We start from the raw sequence: 23,315 nt of genomic DNA, 5'->3' as shown, positions 1-23,315 counted from the left end.
ATGCAAAAATACTTTGGTTAGCTCAACCTTGGACATGATTTTGAAATGTCTGTCAACCATGAGAAAGAGTGGTGGGTTGTGTCATGTACAGCCTGTGCACTTGCAGATACTTCACTTCAAGGATACTCTTGGGGTCCACTTAGGCTGGCATCTGCCAGCATGAAATTTTGTCACTATTAATGCTGTGTTCCTAGCTTTCAGTAACTCTCACAGCTTAGTGTAAGAGAATCTCATCAACTTTTGAATAACTCTTGAGCTTGCCTTGAGGTGCCCAGCACTGAAAGAGTGAGGCCATATCCCTGTTAGAGCATTGTCACTTTGAGGTAATGGGGCTTGCTAGGTCCTTTAAAATCTCTCTTAACAGGCAGATATTGGACTTTTAGGTGAAAGTAAAATGAGTATGTTATCTTGAAAAGATAAAGAAAGCAGATATACAGAAATTGCATTATTTTCAAAGACTTGCCTTTTTTGGTTGGGTTTCAAGGAATTTTTTGTATTTCTAAATCCAGGCAGATGCCCAGGTAAGCCAATTTGCAAGATAATTTGCTTTGCTTTGGAGAAGGAATATCCAATCCTGAATCCTTTTAGACAGTCCTCCCTTTTTGTGAAGCTGAAGCTTAGGTGCTTACTTTGGGTAAAGCTTTTCTTTATAGACAATTTTCTTAATAACCTTCTGTATGTGGCTCTGGTAGTGCTGTGAACTCTCAGTTGATTCAGTTCAGCTTCTGTTTCTCTTGCTTGGACCCGTCAAGACTTGGCTGGGCCAAGCTGTGCTTAACCTGTAGTTGACTGCAGATGACCCTACATATGCAATCAAGCATGGCTCTCATGGGCAGATGAATGAAGAAGAGTTATATGAGCCTAAGACTATTTATTGTATTGTAACATATAACTTAGATCTGTTTGTGGGGAATGAGAACAATAAAGGATACATTAATAGGCCATAAGAGAGAGTGAACATGAAGATAAACTTGGAGATGGACATGCATTTGTGCCTCATTAGATTGCAGAGAGTGGAAGCTCTACTGCTCAAGCAGGAAAGACAGTTAAATTTCACTTTAAAAGGATCTAACTATGCCTTTACATTGTAGTTTGCTATTTTGGCAATTTATCTCATATTTCTTTTCTTCTTCCTTTGTTTTGCAGGAGTAAGTCTGAGATCATAGCGCCGGATGTACTGACCCCTTGGCTCAGACTGAAGAGGACTTGCTCCACTTTGGAATATGGTGCCTAACTTCTGCATTCCAGTACTCACTGTGCCAGCAGCCATCCTCTGCTGCTTGATGCTGCCTTTAGCAGGAGCGGACAGTAAGTTGCATTCAGTTTTGAAAAGCTCAAATATCTTGCAAAATTTCTTCCAGCTGATATTAAGCCTTCTTGGTTTGTACTGGAAATACTGAGGACTAAGGGATAACCCCCACCAAATCCCTGACTTTCTGATGTGCACTATGCAGATAAACAGTATGTATGTGAAGGGTTACAAGTAGAACTAAAAAGACTAAAAAAATGTATTCAAGTACAGGAAGAGTTTCTTTTGTAGCTGCAAGATCAAAACCTGGCAATTTCATTTCTAACATGTACAGATGAATAAAGAAAATTGGGTGCAGAGGAAGAGAGAAGTATTGGGTCAGAGTAATCCCTATTACTTTCCTTTCCTTTTACCAGCTGTTGTAATTTCTGTAGTACTGAGACACCTCTTCTGAATCAGCAAGTAGAAGAGCTATTTGGAACGGGTGTGAGGTTTTACCTTCCTGGTATAGCTCTCCTATACCTGTATTTTGGTGGAATTGGAGTTGAATGTATCCTTGTGGTCATGCTTTAAGCTGTCCATGCCTGATGTCCTGATAGTCTTACAGTGCTGCTGTGACTGGCTTTGATTAGCCCCCTCCAGGCCAGGGAGAAAGCTGCTCATAAAAAAACCCAAGCTGCTGTCTTCTGTGGACAGACAAAGGAGATGATGGTGGACTAATGAAAATTCTTTGAAGTAGTAATTTCCTATGAAATAAGTTATTCAGTGCGCAGGAAACCTTGTTGGTTCTTTCCATAGTCTTGCATTTTGTAACTCATGTCATTTGGTAGGCTGTTTCCAAGTATTTGTGTAGCCTCTCTTCTGGGTTTTGTTTGGTTTTTTGAAACTAGTAACCAAATTTTCAGTGTCCAATTGTTTGTACATTCATTGCAGACTCTGGCAGTTGTGAATTCTCCCTGCCTTTGAAAGCACCCAGGGCTTCTGGGATGCTTGAGTTGGAGCAGAGAGGTGACCGTGATGCACCTCTTGAGCTGCCACCAGCCATCTGCTCCTCACTACAGCTTTACTCACCAGGCTTATAATTAAGATGTCATTTTGTGAAACTTGAAGGAGATCTTGATACATGTTGGTAGGAGCCTGGCTGAATGGAGGAACAGACTGAGTATCCTAAATGTCCTTAACTGAATGGGAAGGAGTAAATTTAGAGAAGCTGAGAAAAAAAATGAAGTGAGGATGTGAAGAAAGATACAAATTCACTGTTGTTGTTGTCACTAAGGATGACTTGCACAGGCAGCAAGTGAATGTGTAGTCTGGATCAGTCTGAGCTGCCCAGTTAAACTAGGGGCAGCAGCTGTCGTCTTCCTCAGCTTCCTTCCCTGGCTGCTGGTGCTGCTGGAACATGCTTACTCAGATCACTTTATGACTACACATTGTAGCCCATTTTGGAGTCTGGCACAGAGAAGTATGTTTAATGTTCTGAGGTGTATAAAAATTTCCCCAAAGTTTGTTATCCTGGTCCCTGCAAAGGAGAGAAGAATCCTTCCATCAGGTATGCAGAAGCTGGTGGAACTCGGGATGTCTTAGGACAGTTCTTGGCCCGAGGACAACTTGCAGTAGACATGGTTTGCTAATTTTGTGGAGTACTTCCACAAGCTTTAATTTAACAAAATTGGCTCTGTTTCACAAGCCTAGATCCAAATATTGGTGTCTCAGATGTGGAACACTTCTGTGCTGAGAAGCAAGCTATCTGTACATATGCCTTTTTCTCTGGTGCAGACTGACTGAATTACTTTTTCCTAATCTGGAAAGCAGATCTGGAGGACAATGACCTTTTAACTACCACAGCCACCATGAATTAATTGAGGGTTTCCTAGGATGGAAAGTGCTGCTCTGTGTATTTTAGCAACTAACAGGTTGTTTTATTTCCTTATCCTACTAAATCTTGCCACAGACTCTCGGTGGCAGGCAGCTGTGTGATAGGGCAGGCTCTGCATCTCTGTAGGGGTGAAAAAGTCTTCCCCAAACCCTGCATATTTCATGTCCTGCCATCAGTGATGCAGATGGGCAAGATGTGGTAGTGAGCATCACACTGGGGAGTCACAGTGCAGGACAGCAGGGGAAGGCAAGGGGAAGATACGATAATGTATGTGTGCTGGAGCTTACTGTAAAAGCTTGAGAGGTATGCTGTGAAAGGAGCACTCCGTGTCTGCTCTCTTCAGTCTTTTGGTCACATAAGCATACTGTTTGCTCCAAAGACCATTTATTTATATGGATTCTTGATGTAACGGGGCTGCTCTTGAGATTTCACTCTTCCCCATTACAGCTGTGCTTGGAGGCAGTGGAGGGATGTACAGGCTCCATATCTCATATTTCAGGTTGGACTTGATGATCTTTGAGGTCTCTTCCAACCTTGGTGATACTGTGATCTGCAAAGCATTTTTACATTTCCCCAATTAAAAGCAAGGTGGCAAATGGGAGCAGGGTTGTACCTGGAATTCCTGGAGTCAGTTTCCCCAGATTGCTTCTTACAGGGTTGAGGGCAGGGAAGGAGGGCTGGGGGTGGGCTGTGCTGCAGGCTGCCCAATGGCTCATGCCCAGGTGCCCAGGGAGCATCCGCAACCAGGACTTGCCTACCATTCCCACCTACACTCTGTTTTAAGAACAGCAGCTCCACATTTCACCTTGCTGCTGTAGCTCCCTGACAGTTAGGCAGCTGGCAGATAGCTAGCAGTTAGTGCCTGAGATAAAACAGATCGAATACGCATCGCCTGGTGGAATTAGCACCGGGCGTGCACCCGATGCCTCTTGTGGAATTGAGTTCACAGGAGCTGTGAATAATGTCAGCACTGAGGAACTGAAGAGTTTAACTAAAGGTTAAATGTGTGGCAGCTTTGTCATAAAAAGAAGGGCTTACTGGATACTTGCTTCCAGTGGGATGGGTGCACGGTTTGCCGGCCGCTTGGATGGGGTGCTGGGAGGAGGTGCATGGGAAGGGGCATGTGTGCGTGAGTGATGGATGCAGAAGTGCTAATTTGGCAGAAAGTGCTTTCAAATCCTCCCTGGCTTTTACAGACTGCAGTGAGAAATTATTAAATTTTCTCTGTGATCTGACTGTGTTTCTGTCAGGGTGACCCTAATTCCATTAGAGCAGCACGGAGCTGATTCAGGATGGCTGTTCCACACTTTCTCCCTCGGCTTGCTTGTGTGTTGTTTTTTTGTTGGTTCTCTTTTTTTATGCACTTCGTGCTTCTCTGTCTGTCAGCTTTTCATTCTGCATGGGAAAATGGCTTTGCAGATTTCATTTAATGTTCAGTTCAATTGTCAGCTAAAAGATGCTCTTTTTCGGCTTTTGGAAATATGTCATTTACTCAAATTAAGGGGGGGAAAAAAAATCCCTTTGCAAAACAAAATGCAGAGAAAACGGAGGGGGGGGACACACAATCAATACTGCCATCAGCAGGGTTTCCTTGCTAGTTTGTTTTCTGAAAAATTAGACTGCTTTTGAAGTCCTGGGCACTGCTTCCATTAGCCAAAGGAAAAGATTAGGTGACCCATCCAAAGCCCTTTCGAAGATATATCTTGGTTTGTCTTGGATAGAATTTACAAGGGCTTAAGGAAGAAAAGCACTCCAAAAGTGACCTTGAAGGAAAGAGCTAAGGCTGTATTAAACCAACTACCCGTGAAGTGATATGTGGTAAACAAACAATTTGCACCTTTTGATTTCTAAAGACAGAGCAAAAGGGGCTCTTATTTGAGGGGCTTGGAGAAGCTTGCAGCAGTGATCTGGGGCTGGTGAGGGCTAGTCCTTAGCTCTCACTACCTCTGGAGAGGAAGGACCGTAAATAGGAAGTGTCTTAAGGCCACCTCCCCCTTTGAAGGGATAGTTGGTTTGTATCTGCAAGGTGTGCATGTTGTACAGGGTTTCGTGTTGCTGGTTTTTTCAATCACCCATTTTTCTTGGATGCTACTTGGATTAAGGAGAGACTAAAAAAGAAAACAGGAAGATGAAATGCTGATACTTGAGAAGTCTAGGAAGACTACTGATGGCCTTTCTAGATACATGGCTCCAGGTGAGCTCTATTTCACCTGGGACTTTGCATTGCACCTGAATTGCCATCCAGAGGTTTTGAACAGAAGAGCGCTAGATTGTTGGCTACTGTGCTTAGTTCTTCTTGTGCCCCAGCTCTGCTGTCTGATGTTATTGTTTTGTGTTCTGGAACCCAGGAGCAGTGTGGCAGGTGTTGACTCCCTGATTCAGCTCTGCTTTCTTTTCCTGGTAGCCTGGGTGATGCCTCAACAACAGCTCAGCTCCCAATACAGCTGCTTTGAACCACCCTGCGGGATGGACTTGGTGTTGTGCAAGTCTGGAAAGCAGCTGCTTTGCAGAGCTGGGCAGCAGGGTCTCATCCCAAAAGCTGGACCTGAGCCTTCTCCACTGCTGCCTTGCATCTGTTTCTGCCTCTTGATTTCATGTTTGCCTGCCTGTCCCCAAACACTGCACGTAGTGATTATGTGTAATTGGTATGATCAGATCCAGATATCATAGTGCAGGTAAATACTAATTTTCTGCAATTCTACCTTGCCTAGCTTGACAAATTCCATCAGTGAAAAGTAGATGTAAAATAATGTTTAGGAAAACCCCTATACCTGAGGCACTGGGCTTGCATCATTAAGGGACAGGTTGTAAGTATTAACCACAGTTACTGTGCAGCTTTATTTTTGGTGTTCTTACTTAGGTATAAATGGGTTCCACTCTTTTCAGCAAAATATCTGAATGCTGCCTACTTGTAACTGCATGTTGTAGGTATCAAGGTAGGTGAGAAGCTATGAAAGCAAACATTATGCATAGAGTGGACTACAGATCTCTTTCTGTGTTTACAGCCATGCCCCTTTTAGCTTCGGTACTTGCAGGAGTCATGTGAATTTGTTTTGGTAGCTACCTACAACAGGTCATGGCACTGTCATTTGTCTTTTTCATTTATTGTTAAAGCCAACATCATTCATCAATTGCCATCAGCTGCTAGGTCAGAGGTCCACCTAGCCCCAAATCCCTTATCCAGCAGTGGTCAGTATAAAGACCCGTGGAGAATGTGAGAACAGCATAAATACAGCGATCCCTTCCTGGTATTGTCTTCTAGCCTTCAGTGAGTGGCAGCTCCTGAGCCCTGAGAGTTGATACTCATCAACTTCAGATGATCTCAGTCTGGGTTTTGCACTCAGGCTTCTCTGAGCGTGTTGATAGTCTTCAGGAACATTCTGGGGCCTGTGCTTTGCATGAAGACCACAGCACAGGCTCTGACTTTTGCCTTTACCCCATGGCTCCTTGTTTAACTCACTCACTGCTGCTCTGCAGGGCTAAGCAGCCTCACTTGCTGCATGGTCTCACTACGTATCATTCAGCTGCACAGCCAGAGTTGCTCCCTTGGCTTCACAAGGGAGTTCCTATGTTTAAGTGTCCATGTAAGTTATCTGGCACAGCAGCAGATGTTAAGGGGTGATATATTTAAAATGTGTTCTTTAAGAAAGTGTGTGCTTATTGGCTTCATGATATAGAAAACCAGTAAAACTACCTGCTTAAAATTTTATTTCCAGTGTAGATTCATAGATTTTTAAGGCAAAAAAATCAGATTAGTGTGGTCTTCTACTCTGACCTGCATAGTGCAGGCTGTATGACTTCAGCTAGTAATTTCTGCATCTACTTTTAACAGCTCTGGATGAGCTTGCATATAGATTTTAGGAGGCTATCAAATGACAATTTGAAGATTAAATGGTAGGGAATTTATCCATCTCCCATGTGATCTGTAAAAATGGCAAGTAATCATTACTTCTACAAATCTGCATTTATTTGCAAGCTTCATTTATGTGGTTTTTGAGTTCAGACAGTGGATGTTGTAACCTGTGTCAGCGAAGCTGGAAACTCCTGAGTTTTTAATGCAGTCTTCCCTGAGAAGTTAGGAGTTAGACAAGCTCAAAGTTTGTCCTTTCAGATGTTCTTCACTGCTCTTCTAGACTTCTCAGTATGTTTTATTTAAAGTCAAAAGACCAAGGCCAAGAAGAGAAGTGGCCACATCTTGCCACAGTACAGCAGCACTTTAGCTTTTACTGAAAGCATTGAACTGGGAATACAGTCTTCCCCAATGAGCTTTGAATCCCTTTCTTGGCCTCTGATTCCCAGGATGCAAACTCCTATTTCATTAGTGTGACCTGGTCTCTGATTCCCAGGATGCAAACTCCTATTTCATTAGTGTGACCTGGTCTCTGATTCCCAGGATGCAAACCCCCTATTTCATTAGTGTGGCTTGGGTTTGTGCTCATGAATATCTGCCCTTAAATACATGAAAATGCATTTTGCTCTATCCCAGCTCATCCAGTCATCTGAATAATTATGTAGAGGTAATCTTCCCTTGCTGTTAGCAGCCAACTGCCAATCTTTGTGAAGCTTACCTTCCACCTTAGAAAGCCAACTGCAAGTTAATTGTGCTTATTCCTAGATGTGACTGTTTGCAGAGGCTGCTCTGACTATTTGGAGGAGATATTTAAAATACCCAATAGTAGTGATGGCAACATTCTTTGTAGATGGTAAGGAGTGCCAGGAAGCTGATAAAATAACATGGTTTGTTGTGGTGCTGCTTGCTACTAGTAGTACTGACATCAGATGGCGGGGAGGGGAAGTGAAGTCTCGCTGGAGCTTGCAGTGTTTTAGCTGAGCAGTTGTAAAAAGCAATGAAGTGGGAATAGGGATGGGTTTTTTTGTCATTGTTGCTTTGATTATCTCTTCCTTATATTGGAGCTTCAGAATGATACTGTAATATAAGTTGATCAAACTCATTTTTGTGAACAATCAAGAATATTAAATTTGCTTGCTCAAAATGTTAGTCAATCTCTTTTGATGGTGAACATATTTGGCTTTAAAAGAGAAACCCCACATCTGTTCATGGATGCATTTTTCTCTGGTAAGCTGTCTGTCTGTCTCAGTAACTGAAAAGCAGTGGTGTACTGCATTTAGCTCACTGTGAGGATCAGTGCATAAATTGTAGGTGGAACCTGTTTAAAACCTCAAGAAAATGGAAATGCCACCATTTCCCACCAGAAATTCGTAGCACCAAGAGTGACCATTCTGAGGCGGTTGTCTGGACAAAGTCAGCATGCCTAGAAGGGATTTGGACTTGGTTTGTCTCTGCCATGCGTGGTTATTTTACCTGAGCCAACATGGGGTTCTCTGGAAGTAGCTATGGTTTCATAGAAAGGATCATGATCTGTTGGCATTGGTTAATACAGCAAATTTGAAGGAAGATTGCACTCAGGGGATTATTGTTTGCCCTTGATACTTTTCTTGCCTTCTCCCCCCCCCCCCCCCCCCCCCCCCATAAACTCTAAGTGTGATGACTTTGTTCACCTCAAAGATGAGTGATAAGAGCCCTTGCAGTTTAATTGCCACACAGGGAGAAGACAGACTCTTGAGCCTCTCTACTTAACATATCAGAGTGCAGAGTGTTACTTCTGTTAAATGTTGCTTGGAATAACAGATTTTAAAGAGGCCAGGGAATATGCAGCAGGTTTACTTGTGTAGGTCTTTTGCCTGTGAAAATCTCCATTTGTAGTAACCACTTGGAGTCTTGGCATTAGCACTACTGTGCCTCTTCATTTTTATCCGTCCAACCCAGTCGGTGGCTTGTGCTGATGGGAGCTGTGAGCCTGTCTGCAAGCTCTTGCTTTCTTTGAGGGGCTCTGTGTAAGGCACTGATGGCACTTCCTTGGTTTTCCAGTTTTAAACTGAAGTCCTCTTTTGAGGTAAATGTGAGAGTTGCCATGCATTGGTTTCAGAAAGGATTTCAATCTTTGTTTTTGAAAAACCCGCAGCTTGGAAGTGGGAGGACCAGAGGTATGTTCTGTGTCGTGCTTGAATTTACAGGAGGGAAGTTTCTTTGGAGGAACTGAATGATGAGTGGTGAACAGCCTGTGAAATGCCAGAACCAGTGAAAATACTGATACGATGAAGATGCCTCTGCATTTTAGAATAGAACAGAATAAACCAGGTTGGAAGAGACCTTCAAGATCCTTGTGTCCAACCTATCATCCAACACCACCTAATCAACTAAACCATGCAACCAAGCACCCTATCAAATCTCCTCCTGAACACCTCCAATGATGGTGACTCCATCACCTCCTCAGGCAGCCCATTCCAATGGGCAATCACTCTGTGTAAAACTTCCTCCTAACCTCCAGCCTAAACCTCCCCTGGTGCAGCTTGAGACTGTGTCCTCTTGTTCTGGTACTGGTTGCTTGGGAGAAGAGACCAACCTCTGCCTGTCTACATCCCCCTTCAGGTAGCTGTAGAGAGCAATAAGGTCACCCCTGAGTCTCCTCTTCTCCAGGCTAAGCTTCTCCAGGCTAAGCAACCCCAGCTCCCTCAGCCTCTCCTCATAGGGACTGTGTTCCAAGCCCCTCACCAACTTTGTTGCCCTTCTCTGGACTCGCTCCAGCAAGTCAACATCCTTCCTAAACTGAGGGGCCTAGAACTGGACACAGTACTCGAGGTGTGGCCTAACCAGTGCAGTGTACAGGGGCAGAATGACCTCCCTGTTCCTGCTGGCCATACTATTCCTGATGCAGGCCAGGATGCCACTGGCCCTCCTGGCTGCCTGGGCACACTGCAGGCTCATGTTCAGCCTCCTATCAACCAGCACCCCCAGGTCCCTCTCTACCTGGCTGCTCTCCAGCCACTCTGACCCCAGCCTGTAGCACTGCATGGGGTTGCTGTGGCCAATGTGCAGAACCTGGCACTTGGATTTTAATCCTGTTTAGCATTAAAAAAACCCAAACAAACCCTTTCAGTAGTTTCAGAATGCAAGACAACCCTTCGAGAAATGAGCTTCTCTGATTCTTACACTGTGTCTGATTTGTAGAGCAATTAAAGGGATATGCCAGCAGGGGTGAATTGGTAAAATATGAAGAGGAAAGCAGAGAAAGTAGTTCCATGTTCTCATGTGGAGGATTCAGATGCCTTGTCCTCACACAATGTTCTCAGGATTGGTATGCTGACTGCAAAGAGTTTAGTATGTCTCTTGGGAGGATGATGAGGGTAGTCCAAGAGCTGGAAAAGCTCTCTTTGTTCCCATTAGATGTAACAGGTAATAGTCCTGTCTATTGACTTGTCATTTATACATGCTGTATATAGACTCCCAATGTACTTTTGTGTGCTCCATTACATAGAGTTTATCAGGGGTTACACAAAGTTCTTTAGTTATAACCTGTTGTTTTCAGCTTTTTATGAGTGTTTCGTAGTTGAAATGTGTCCTGCTTGATCTTCAGCCCAAGTGCAAGTTGGGGGGGACTGAATTTTATGAGTTAGATGCTTAGTTTTTTTGCTCTTTCTGTAAAACTTGTTCTTGGTTGCTTTTAAAAGCAGAAACAGTGGAAAAATTCTTTTGCACCCTGTAAACCAAACTGGAGTTGTTCAGAAATTTCAACTCAGAAATGTCTGTGAAAACATTTGATGTGACTACAGATGTGCTTCTGCAGTCAAGACAAAATGGAACTTGATTTGTGGGAGTGACCTGTAGAACAATAAGCTGCTGGATAATATAAAAGGGATTTAATGCTAAATCATTAAGTGTGAGTAAAGGGTGCTGTCTGAGCTTGTGACTAAATTGCCCATATATTCACTCTGTGAAGGTAGCCAGAGCTGCTCTCATCTCAGCCTTTCAAGGGACCCATAAGTGCACAGCAGAGGCAGTACTCCAGCTCCTACAGCGCATAACCTGTAACGTGGGCAGAGAGAATTAATTCACATCAGCACTGTGGAGTTTGTTTTCCAGTGCATTTGTCTATTTCTTGAGGCAATTGTACAAATAGAGCATTTTCCTTTGTTAAAGTTGCTTTGTGGTTGTACTGTAGGCCACAAGGGTTTGGACTTGTCTTTCTTGACGATACTTGTTGAGCCATGATTCTGTCTTAGTGCGAGCATGAAACATTAAACTTATTTAGCTGCCTAAGTTTGTTTGTTTGTTTTCTCAAATGCAAAGATATGCCTCTCTTCCTATGGCTGCAGTTAAGTGCTTTTATTTTAGGAGCAGAGGAGCTGAGTGTGATATTGGGGATTATTATTTTCTGGGGGTTTTTTGGCTTTTTTTTTCACATTAAGATAAAATCCTTTGGAATGTGTATTGTTGTCCTTGGGAATATGTATTATTCAGTCAGCATCTCTGCACTGCTCAACATCTTTTCAGTTATACACACAACCTTCTGTTGAGAATAAAGCATTATTTTTTTTACTCAGGCAAATTTAGGTAGAATTTTTGGCATAGTCTTGAATCTGCAGTAGGTTATGTAAGAACAGTTTTCTGGTTTGTTTTTTTTTTTTTTGAGGAATTTAAGAAACTTCACTTAACCTAGAAAGAGTAATATGCAGTATAGCACATGGTGTTTTCCATGTTCATGTACACTGCAGAAGAGGCTGTTAATTATTTTGTGTCATAATCATTTTGTGTTATAATCAAAAGAAGCATGGCCAGCAGATCGAGAGAGGTGTTTCTGCCACTTGATTCTGCTCTAGTAAGACCTCACCTGGAGTTCTGCATCCGGTTCTGAAGGCCTCAACTCTACAAGGACATGGACCTGATGGAGCAGGTCCAGAAGAGGACCACAAAAATGATCAAGAGGCTGGAATACCTCTCCTATGAAGACAGGCTGAAGGAGCTGGGGTTGTTCAGACTGGAGAAGAGAGTAGTGGCCTTCCACTGAAGGGGGTCTATAGGAAGGCTGGAAAGGGACTGTTTACAAAGTCCTGTAGTGATAGAATGAGGGGCAGTGGTTTTAAATTGTAGAAGAGCAGATTTAGATTGGATGTTAGGAGGATGTTCTTTACCATGAGGGAAGTGGAACACTGGATTGTGTTGCCCAGGGAGGTAGTTGAGGCCCCAGAGATTCAAAATCTGGCTTGACAGGGCTCTGGGCAACCTGAACTAACAGAGAATATCCCTGCTTGCTGCTTCCAATCCAAACCCTTCTGTGATTACTGGACTATGTCAGACTCGGGGTTCATTAATCCCAGAATTGCCCCAACGCAAGCCTCCAACGGTGGCCAATGAGTGCTAGAGGTTTTGGGGAGGTGCAAAAAGAAAGACCTCATGCATTTGCCTTTTCTTCTCCCACCCAAATTAGTTGCCATTTCCTATGTGAAATTAGAAATTCCTGTAAGAAGCTGGACTTTTGTTATAGCTTCTGTAAGGCATTATTAATTGCAACAACTCTAAATATTGTTATATCCACATGGGCAAAGGAGTAATGCCCAACATAGATTTGTCAAGGTCAGATCAATCTAATTTCCTTTAATGACAGGATAACAGGCTTTGTGAATGGAGAAGCAGTAGATGTCATTTATCTTTAGTAAAGCCTTCAGTGCTCCCTCATGAGACTTTTTCCTGTGAAACATCTGCTCATAGGGTGGGTATTTGGCAGTTTGGTGGCATTCAGCATTTGCAGTAATGATCTCTCTGATAGAATAGAGAACATGCTTATTAAATTTGAAGGCAACAACAAGCTGGGAGAGTTGCAAGCATGTTGGAGGACACCATTAGAATTCAAAATGATCTTTACAAATTGGAGAAACTGTCTGAAAGGATGCAAGTCAATAAGGAGAAATGTGGATAGATGTTTGAAAATAGGAGTAATCAGCTACATAAATACAGAATGAGAGACAACTGCCTAGACAGCTGGTATACAGAAAAGGTCTTGCAGTGCTAATGGATCAGAAACTACACAGGAGTCAACAATGCCATGCTGTTTTGAAAGGGACAAACAGCACAGTGATATGCAGAAATGAGGAATAACATTGTGAAGACACATTAGATAGTCTTTCTGCTCTGCTCACATTGATAAGGTATCTTGTGAAATGACTTCTCATCTTGAGCATCCCACTGCCAGAATGGAAGGCCTAATGGTCCAGTGCTAGAAGAACTAATGTGCTTCAGCTGCAGCTGGGAAGTTCAGCTCAGGCACCAAGCAACGCTTGCTGACATGAAAGATTCTTGAGCACTGAATTGAGTTTCCAGAGGAATTTCTGGAATCTCATATACAAGCATAAATGCTCCTTCTTATAAGTTTCAAATTGCCAGTGTTATTTCTTACATTGACTGTTTCTGTCTTCATTTATGAACCAGGAAGGTACAGGCTCCCAGTCTGTCTTCTCTAGGTTGCCTGATACTTTGATATTTTTATCCTCTCCTTTTTCATTCTCTTCTCAAGTGACAATCATTCTTTTCCATCTGACTTTGTGACTTTAACTTTTTGTGAAAGTGTTTTCCAGACCCTTAGTCCTCCTCAGTGCCCTTCTCTGACTTCCAAACACTCCTCAAAAGGGAGAATACAAGGGAGACTGCTGTTAACAAAACACCCTCTGTGTGTAGTTTCCTTGTGAACCCTTGTAGGTTTGCTACCTTTTTGCCTGACTCTTTTGAAGCCATCCAGTTAATTCTGGATTTGTTCTGGGTTTTTTTTGTCTCTTTACATGTTAGGTATCTCTAGGTGGTTGTCTGAGAGTTTACTCCATACAGAGGTCTGTCCAAACTGTCATGGTTGCAGGAGCTTTGCTGGCCAGGCAGCCACTGCATCAAGGCAGGGACTTCAGTGTGTGGTTGCTGCCATGATGCACGAAAGCCTGTCTCTCTCATAGTACCAAACGTCTCTGATCTTCTGTCATGATTGTCAGATATTTCTAATTAAACTGATGTAGTTGTGCTGGATTGTATGACACAGAGCATGCTGCAGCAGAGCAGGTCAGTGAATCTCCCTGCCAGACTACTCCAGGAGAGCAAACTTCTTCTAGTAGTTACTCTTGTATGAACAACTGTGCATGACCCCATGGACTTCTGTGTGCTGAGTGGAGTCCCAAGGCTGTACGAGATGGGAGTGGCTCCTGTTTCATGTTAAAAGATTGTGATTCATTCGTTACATATTTATTTTGGGCAAGCAAAAGCTCTTTGCCCACCTAAGCTTTTCCTTTCTCAGCTTTCATATAAAAGCCATGTACTCTATGGCAAGTTTCTCAAAACCAGAGGAAATTTGTGTTTGTAACGAATCAGTTTAAAGCAAGATGCAAGCTGGTGCATGAATTCCTCAGTTCTGGAAATTTTAGCCATTATGTTGGGGTGGTTTGGTTGTGTGGTGTTTTTTTTTTTGCAGTTAGACTTTGGATTCAAACTGCAATTATTTTTCACAAGACCAAGAATGAGTCTGTTGCCTGTTATGAATAATAGAGTATGGTAATATCCCAGCTCTATATGCAAACTCTGCAGACTGGCAGCACAGCTGCTAAGTGTTACGGTTCTAAAATATGTACAATATGTTGTCAACAGATTTTAAACCCAGGAACATTATATGGTTTGTTTCTGCATGAGTGTGTTTTGTAGGGAAATTTAATGATGAACTGTTCTACATTTTGACCTTTAAAGGTTTTGGTGTGGGGGGGTGTTTTTTGGTGTGGGTTTTTTTTTTCCTGAGGCTTTGTGCCTTCCAGTGAATTGGGAAGATTCTCAAATTAAGACATGTGGAATTCTAATGACCACCCTGACATTTCCTAGGCCTGGCTGAATACCTGGGCTTGATTAGTTTTGTAATGTATCTGCTCTGCCAAGCTGGAGAGGCTCACATGCTCTGCAGCTGAGCTTTCTTTAAAGTGATTACGCTGTAAACCTCATTCCAATTAAAAGGTGATGCTGTACTGGTAATGAAAAGTTGGTTTATTGTCCTCTCCCCTGATATGCATGCAAGTGGAAGTGTTGTAGGGAAGTGTTATCACTGTTGTTTCTGTAGTTCATTCTTATCTTCCATCAGTCTTCATATACAAAAAAGTGAGAAATGCAGCATGCCCAGATGTCTGAGGGCGAATGTGAATCAGCAAGATAAACCTTCAGAGAGTGTAATGGGCCTGACTACAGATGATCTTCCAGCACATTGCTACCATCCTGTAGCTTGTGTTCTGTATAGAACCACAGGCAGGAGGAGAAAATGAGTGGAAATACAGAGAATACCCCATGGCAGCTTGTTGCTTTGGTGTTGAGAAGGGAATGATGCCTTTTCAGGCCATATTCATCTGCTCTCCTGCTTATGGAGAAAGGTTATCAGAGGGAACAACCCAGCAACATGCAAGAGAAAATGAGTACAGTTAAACAATACAGTAAATTTAAGTTTCTGTCCCTCACCAGGAAAATACTAGAACAGGCTTTGCAGTCCTGCTGCATAAGACAAGATGCAGACAAACATCACCAGAATGCCAGTGCCAGGATGAGGGAGCCTGATGCTGCTGAGCAGCTCCTCAGGTGTTTCTGTGCTCAGTTTCCCTCAGCTGCAAAAGGAAAACACCAACATTAGCAGATCACTGATTGTGTCTATGCTGGCAGAGGGTCCCAGAACTGATTTATAGCGCTTGTTCAGCTTTCAGTGAGCAGCAAATGCATTGCTTAATTATTCATGGCAGATGTATTATTGCAGGAAATTAAGACATCAAGGAAACAAGTGAAAACTATTACAGAATAGAGCTATAAACAAGGTGAGGTGGAAGGAGATGCAGGGGGAATAGTGCTGAGATGTTAAAAGAACTTGTGCTCAGGAATGTTTCACGCCTTCTGAAAATAATTGGTTACATTCCCCAATCTTTAAGTGATCATTCATATTATGTAATTAAATATTCTATTAGCTAACGAGTTGGGTTTAATTTGTTACATTTGTCATCTAAATTACCGCATTTGTGAATGTGTGAAACCTTCTGTGGCTTCTTTCAGCATATCTACTTAAGTAAACTCGTAGTTCTCTTCGTCTCTTGACTTTCCTCTAAAAAATGAGGCAATTGTCCAGGAAGGGTAGGTCAACCTTTGGTGTTCTGTATGAAAGAAATTGGTTTGGAGTCCCTGGGCTGCTGTTCTGCATGAAGCAGTGATGCAGGATGCCGCTCCAGAGAGCGGGACCCTAGTCTGTATTGCTGACGCTGGATTTCTGTTGTTCAAAACCACTCTGCAGATAGGCATGTGTGCACCCAGCTCTCTTTCAGGAGGTAGTTCAAAGATTTATTCATGTGTGTTGGTGACCTCTGCAATGAACTTGTCCTTTAATCAGTGTCTAATGCCCCAAACTCAGACAGAAGCCAGCGCTCTTGGCTTTGAAGAGCACCAGAACCTTCTTGCTCATCAGGTGGTCCTAGCTGGTGTCTGGTGTTTGACTGCTTTCTTTTTTGCATGGAGGGAGTTTCTCATTTATTGTTGATTCAAGTTCCAATTACCTTTAAACCTTGCAAATTTCATGGCAATGTTTCAAATACGCAGTCAGTAACTGACCAAAAATACTGAGAAGGAAGTGATTTAAAGAAAACCCTCTCAACTTCTCTTTTTACAGTAGAATTGTTAGCTTTATTAAAGAAATTACAGGGAGCATCTCTAAGTTTGTGTGTAACCTCAGGCTTCCAAGAGTTTCCATTTCATTACTGTTCATAGGCTCATTATTTTGGTACATCTGTAGTAATTTTGCAGCCCTTTACTTTATAACTCCAATTATGTAGGTGGAAATGTAATGATATTAGAAGTCCTGTTCCAGAGGACTCAGAGCAAATTTCAAGGGAGCAAACAGTTGATTCAGCACTGTATCACAGAAAGTGTGTCTGCAGATAGGGTTGTTCTCTGAAAGGTCTTTTCTGTGGTGCAGGTATACGAAGTGGCAAAAATTCAGAAGTTGTCATTATTAACAGTCTTTCAAATTTAGTGATAGGATAGTGTGGTGGTTTGAGCCTTAACTGGGATTTAAGAGCTCAGATGGGGGGCAAGACTGAGAGTACTTCCCCTGTTCCCCCCCCTTCTCTCCCCATAGAGAGAAAAAAGGGAAGGGGAAAGAACAGGGAGAGATAAGGGAAGGAGAAAAAAGGATAAGGAAAAAAGGAGGTAAATCTACTGAGAAATAATTTGGAGTTGGTTTGGAAGTAAAGAGGTAAGATTTTCTTTAAACTATATATATATATATATATACACACACACACAACCAATAACAGGAAGGGTTCATAAGGGTAAGGAACAAGGATGGGTAGGGAGAATATACAAAGCCAACAGTCCTTTGAAGATGCAGCAGGGAGAAAGACCAGGCCTGACCACGTGGCAGAGAACCAGGAAGCCAGCAGCGACTCTCTTAATCCTTTCGTACCAGCGAGGCAGAAAGCAAAAAAGAGCAAATGGCTGCAGTGTCTTCCTTGGCTTGCTGGACAGGGAGGGGGAGTGGAACAGACTATAACTTGGTTTGCCGGGGAAAAACCCCACTCTGGGGAGAGCAGGGCTCTCACAACCCCTCCCCTCCCACCCCTGCTTTCAGGATGGGCGTAACCCATTACAAATAACCTCCTCATTCCTATGGTGGAAGGTAGTGGAGTCCATTTGCAAACTTAGGCTTTGGAGACTGTGACTATGTAGGAGAGAGATGGGAAATACGTGGTTAATTTTCCTGAGTCTTGCAAGCATGGTGTTTGTGCAGCACATGTATCAATGGCATATGATAGGAGTTGGGGGGGGGGGGAAATAGAGAGAGAGCTTGTAAGAATCCGACACTGTCATAAACATCGAGGACCGTGTTCCTAATTGTGTTTTGTGAAAGCTTGCTGTTCTGCACACGTGCAGCTCAGGATCGGCAAACAGAGCTTTGCTTGCAGACCTAATCAATTGGTTCTCAAGCCGTTTAGCTTTTTTAATTACTCTTGTCAAAGTGAAAATTCTGCGAAAGGACTTGACTGTGCAATTAGCTGCTGAACATTTTCTGCAGCAATCGTGGGAAAACAATACCAAGTCCCAGAATAGCAGTAGAAACAGCCATAGGAACAAATCTGCTTCAGTGAAGAAAGAGATATTCTCGTTGACTAATCTGAATGAAAGATAATTTATTTCTTAAATATGCATATATTCACAGATGTCAGTAGAAAAGGCTGTTTGTGTTAGAAATGCCTGTCCCCAGCTGAGTACCAGGTTAGTTATCGCTTGCTGATTTCCCTCTGACTGGGGGCCCTGCTTTTCATAAGCAGAGGCTGCCACTCTGCCCTCAGTACAGGCTGAGCCTGTCATAAGAGGTGCAAACTCTCTGACCTGTGGGCTGCTGAGGATAGCTGAATTCTAGGAAAAAAGGTTCATCTTTCCTGTGCTACAGCTGTAGGAGAGCACAGTGGATTTCTTCTGTGGGTTGTGAGGGCCTGGTTAGTGTTCCTGCAATGATCTATAGATCATCTGCCCAGACCATTTAAATCTCTTCACAGTTTCACACTGAACTAATCTAAGCATTAAAAAATAAATAAACGAGGCAGTATCTATAAAGAGCTCCTGTCTAGTGAAGTGGAGCAGTTGGAGCCTGATTAATGAATCCCATTTACCAGCTTGCATGTGTGTTCACTGCTCCCCTCCACCTAGCTCTGTCATCCAGGACGGCCCTTGTTGAACCATGCTGTGCAGCACCAGCATTTCCAGCAGGGACCACAGGAACAGCAGTGGGGATGGGGTCACCTCTGCCATGGGTGTGTGGCCGCTGTGCAGCAGACAGAGCTCATGCAGGGTATCTGTGCTCCTGCTGCACCGTGGGACCTGCCCAGTCCCTTGCCCAGCTCTGCCACATGCAGGACCAGGGTGCAGTGTTGTTGGGGGAAGTGATCATTCAGTGCTGGTGTCCCTTAGAGACATAATGTGTTGGTTTTCAGCAAGTTAAAGCAACATTTTTACAAATGAGGTAAAATTTGCAGTTTAGTTTTACTGACTGTGCTAAATTACTGAGCTGATGGAAGTGACCTGCTTCAGCTGTGTGCCAGCTGACTGAGGTAACTCATTGAAGGCGGCTGAACAAATCCTGGTGCTCATCTTCCTGTGTTTGGAAATGCCTAATAGATTCAAAGGCTCAGAATTTAATGCAGTATTGATAGAGGTCTTTGAAGTCACTTGAACATTTTACTAAGCACACATGCCAGGTTGATTTCTGATCTTCATTAGACTGTGTACTGGAAGGTCAGTCTGCATGCACATGCCTAAAATAAGTTATTCTGCTGCCTCTGAGTGCCTGCTGCACCTGGATGTGTTACTAGAAAAGGAAATTGCTTCTTCTGGACAGTGAATAAGAAAGAAGGTTTCTCCCAAGAGGCAACATTTTCACAAGGACTCAAGTTCCAGGACTGCATATTGGTGGGATTTCTTTTTGCCCTGGAGATGATAAGGCCAGACCCAGCAGTACCTAGAGGTTCATTCCTTTAGAGAGCTTTGAATGCAGGTGAAAGAGCTCAGAAGGAACTGTATTGGATCTGAAGCAGTTAGCATATCAGCTTCTGGTTTTGGATTATATCTGGGGGGCAGCAAGATATTAGGAGTATACAAAGTTATTTTTAATGAGGTAGAGTACATAGCTTAGAGATATGCATAAGCTGGCTACAGTGAGATCAAGCCAACCAACACATTGCAAGCTTAATTGTATTTTCTGAGTGACTGGAGTGCTCTTACATATGTGATAGCAGCTCCTTTTTGTATACAACACTGTTTCATTCATCACATGAGAGAGAAGGTCTCTGGGAATGAGTGTTCTGTATGTGTGGCAGACCACTGGTGATATGAATTGGCAGTTTTTCTTGCTGCAGAAGCTGTAAAGAGTGTAATTGAACAGGATGTGGGACTCTAGGAGGGGGGGAAAAAAATCACATGATGAAAGCAGTTTTTGTTGCTCCCAGGGGTTTGAATTCCAGCAGGCAAGGAGATGTCCCTAATTGTGAAAAGGGAGCACTTGCTCTATAGGAAGAAAGTTGTAAAAGGAAGTGATAAAACATAACCTAAATGCAGAAGATGGTGCCCCTCCAGTTACATCATGACAGCATTTACTAAAGGGACAAACCCACAGAACTTCACATTAAAAAAGTTCCAGATTGTCTCTAGTGTGTACTGCTGCATGAATGTTAATGTGATGAGGGTATTATGAATCCATTGGAAGAACAATGAAGAGCTGCTTTCTGTTCTGAGACTTGATAGAAATATGGAGAGATTGAGACTGAGCTGCAAGCATCAAGTTTTTAAGATGCAAAAAGGGTAAATGGGAGAGAGAAGCTGCATCTGCCTGGGGAAGTTTAAATACCTTTTCTCACTGTGTTTGCAGATGGCTCACCTTACAGCCATGCAAAAAATGTTGGCGTTTTTGAGCTCCAAGAGGTGCTTGAGACATGATGGCCTCCCGCCTTCAGCTTCCTCTTCCCTCTCTGCTTTGTGTGAATTCACATATTCGAAGTTCTTTGGGGAGTTACATTTTGTCCCTACAATCATTTTTAAATGATAAATGATTTTTCTAAGCAAGTCCTCTTGTCTGTGGATTGGCAATCTCTGTAAATTATTTGGTGGGATACTTAATTTGAAGTTTCTTCATTGCTTATGACAAGATGTTTCTGCTACTGTCACTGTTGATGATTCATCTCTCAAGTGAAGTGCCTAGCACTTCAGAAAACAAGTAACGCAGGCATTCCTACTCATAAAGCCTTTCCATCTTTAAAAAAAAAAGAAGAAGAAGAAGAAGAAAGTAAAAGATCCCCTGAGATCTGTGGTGAACTGGGCTGAAATGATCTGTGAGGCTTGTCTGTAGGACTGCCTCTGAAATGTGGCGGGGAATCAAGGGAACTTCTAGACACTGAATCAGAGGAGAAACCGACATAACATGTGTTCTTAATTCCTTTCTTTTCTCCTGAGCACCTGTATGAGTTGCCAGGGGAGTTTTCAAGTGTGTTAATATTTGTGTGCATGCATGGGGACAGGCTGCTTGTTGCAATCCCATGTGATTTGGGGTATTCTACTTTTACGAGCTAGGCTTGTGGCACTGTATTAAATCTGCTTCACTCAGCCATGGGATATTGGGGTGAGTGATTAGAAGGAAGTGAAAAATGATGAGGCCTTGCACTGCTTAGAGGAGAAGATATAAAATGGGGTATTGAAGTACTGTCACCATCTGGATGTGGCTGATACTGTGCTCATTGTCTGTGTCAGAACAAAAAGGGATCCCTATTAAAATTATGCAGGCACAAACCTTTTAAGGACAGGAGGAAGGAGTGGCTGGCTGCCTAAATTCCTGCTGTTCTGCCATTACTGATGTTTTCCCTCTAAGAAGCTTCAATGAGGAAGCCTGACAGATGGCAACAAAAGGAACAGTGCAAACAAGGGCACTCCCGCAAAATAAATGTGGAGCTTTAACTGTTTCACTGAAGTGTTTGAAGCACATGTAAGAATTTGGGCAAAACTACACAGGCAAGTTACAGTAGTTAAGTGAAATTTCAGAACAAAAGCAGTGGCAGTTGTTTTTTCTTCAGCCAAGCTGAATTCCAGGGATGCCACTGAGAGCAGCTGCAGCCCTGAATGCTGATGGGCAGCTGGTGCTGGTCATGCTCCCTGCCTCCCCCCCAACTTCCTCCATGTTTCAAGAAAACTCTGGTGTTGCTGTTTCAGGCATTGCATTAGAGGAGTGCTTTTGCAGCTGTGCAAGTTCAGTGAAAAGGAACAGAATCACGAATGAGCCAGAAGAGGTTGGGTAGGGGGGAAAATCTGGCTGGTTTGGGCAGGTGGTGTTGGAGGGCTTTCTCCTGGCAGCCATTTGTGGCTAAGGCACATTCTTCACCTGTTTAAAACAGTAATGCCAGGTTTTGGTCGAGCTTTAGCTCTTTGCTCTTGGTCTGATGGCAATGCGGAGGGATCTAGGGAATTGGAAGGTTTATTGGTGGAACTGGATGAGGTAAATGTTAAGTGGAGGAAATTTTGGATGAACTGAGAACTCAGCCTATGATGTGGGCCTTTTATAGACTTGTGCCTTTTAAATCTAAGGCAGTGTTGTAGCTGCTGTATGTTTGAAAGTACTTAAAGTTTGAGTGGACCATATAAATGTGTGCAGATGTTCTTCTTCACTCTCAGAATTCAAGATAATCAAACCACTGTAATGGCTTTCTTCAGAAACTGTTTTATGGGGATCTCCACAGTACTTGGAAACCAAACCAAGACCTTCTCTCCACTCTGTAACCATCACTAGAGACACGTATAAAAAACCCACTCCAACGTGTGTTCTCCAGGTATAAATTACACAATTTACATTATAAAGGGAAAAGCCTTTTTAAGTCAAAAGCAAAAGGAGGTGGAAAGTGGAAGAGTGAGAGAGACAAGCTTCTACACCTCCACATCATTACCTGATCTCTGAATGCCGAGTTTCTTACTTCTGCTATGTGCTAATGCTGTGGCAGGCATGAGTTCAAGCTGAATTTATGCTTTATTTGACTGGGTTTTTTTTTGTTTGGAAGTCATTGATGTACTAATGAATTGCAAACTCAGTTTAGACCCTTGTAGGACCTTCCATATTGCCTGTTGCACATTTGTTTGAAATGCTGACAGAGAAACTAATCTTTTCTCCTTTTTTTTTTTTTTAATATTAAAGAACAATAAAAGCTCATTGAGCACTGGATTAGAACGAGGCTTCAGCCACAATGCACTTCAGGGAAACAGTGAAGATATTTCTGTGAGCTGCTCTGCGTCGAAGCTTATGGAACAGGGTTTCTCTGGCACAATGTGACCTCTGCAGCGCTTCAAAGTGCCACTGCTTTGCCCGTCAAACAGCTTCGTGTTTTGCCTTCAACTAGTCCTTTCCTTGCTTAAACCGCAGAAAAGGACTTTATCTAAGCACTTTCTTGGGAAAACCTTTTCTTTAAGCATGCAGATTTTTGAAATCCAACGCCACAAATGTGTTTTTCGGTTGCAATGTGAGCATACTTGGCAAAAAATAGAAGAAACTTGAGTATACGGGAGCTACTTGGGGAGGAAATTCTCTCTTTTAGTGGTTTCTGCAAAGCCAAGTCTGTGTTCTTTGTTGCTCTTTTGTAGCTGTTGCATCTGAATTTGGTGTGTTTGAGGAATCGCTGTTCTTTTAGCACTCTTAATTGTGAGGGAGCTCTGTCTCATTTGTACATGCAAGCTGGATTTCTGTGCATTGCTTCATGGAAAGTGAGAGTAATTTATTGTCTCTTTTAATGGGATGTGTGAGCTGGATCAAAGTTCTCTTG

General features: G+C 42.9%; 1 protein-coding gene across 18 annotated transcripts in view; it reads left to right on the top strand.

Annotated features, from left to right (window-relative positions):
- Positions 1-23,315, top strand: part of PTPRF (protein tyrosine phosphatase receptor type F) — a 416,351-nt gene that overhangs the window by 155,650 nt on the left and 237,386 nt on the right. For all 18 annotated transcript variants that reach the window (XM_054165224.1, XM_054165218.1, XM_054165223.1 and 15 more), the window contains exon 3: positions 1,147-1,308. In XM_054165224.1, coding sequence (XP_054021199.1) covers positions 1,224-1,308 — 85 coding nt within the window. In that variant the 5' untranslated portion in view covers positions 1,147-1,223. The remainder of the gene's footprint in view (positions 1-1,146; positions 1,309-23,315) is intronic.

Source organism: Dryobates pubescens, chromosome 11 (assembly GCF_014839835.1).
Source record: "Dryobates pubescens isolate bDryPub1 chromosome 11, bDryPub1.pri, whole genome shotgun sequence".
In the NCBI taxonomy this organism is placed as follows: Eukaryota; Metazoa; Chordata; class Aves; order Piciformes; family Picidae; genus Dryobates; species Dryobates pubescens.
The sequence above is the reverse complement of the archived record's forward strand: the minus strand, read 5'-3'. Positions and strand labels throughout refer to the sequence as shown.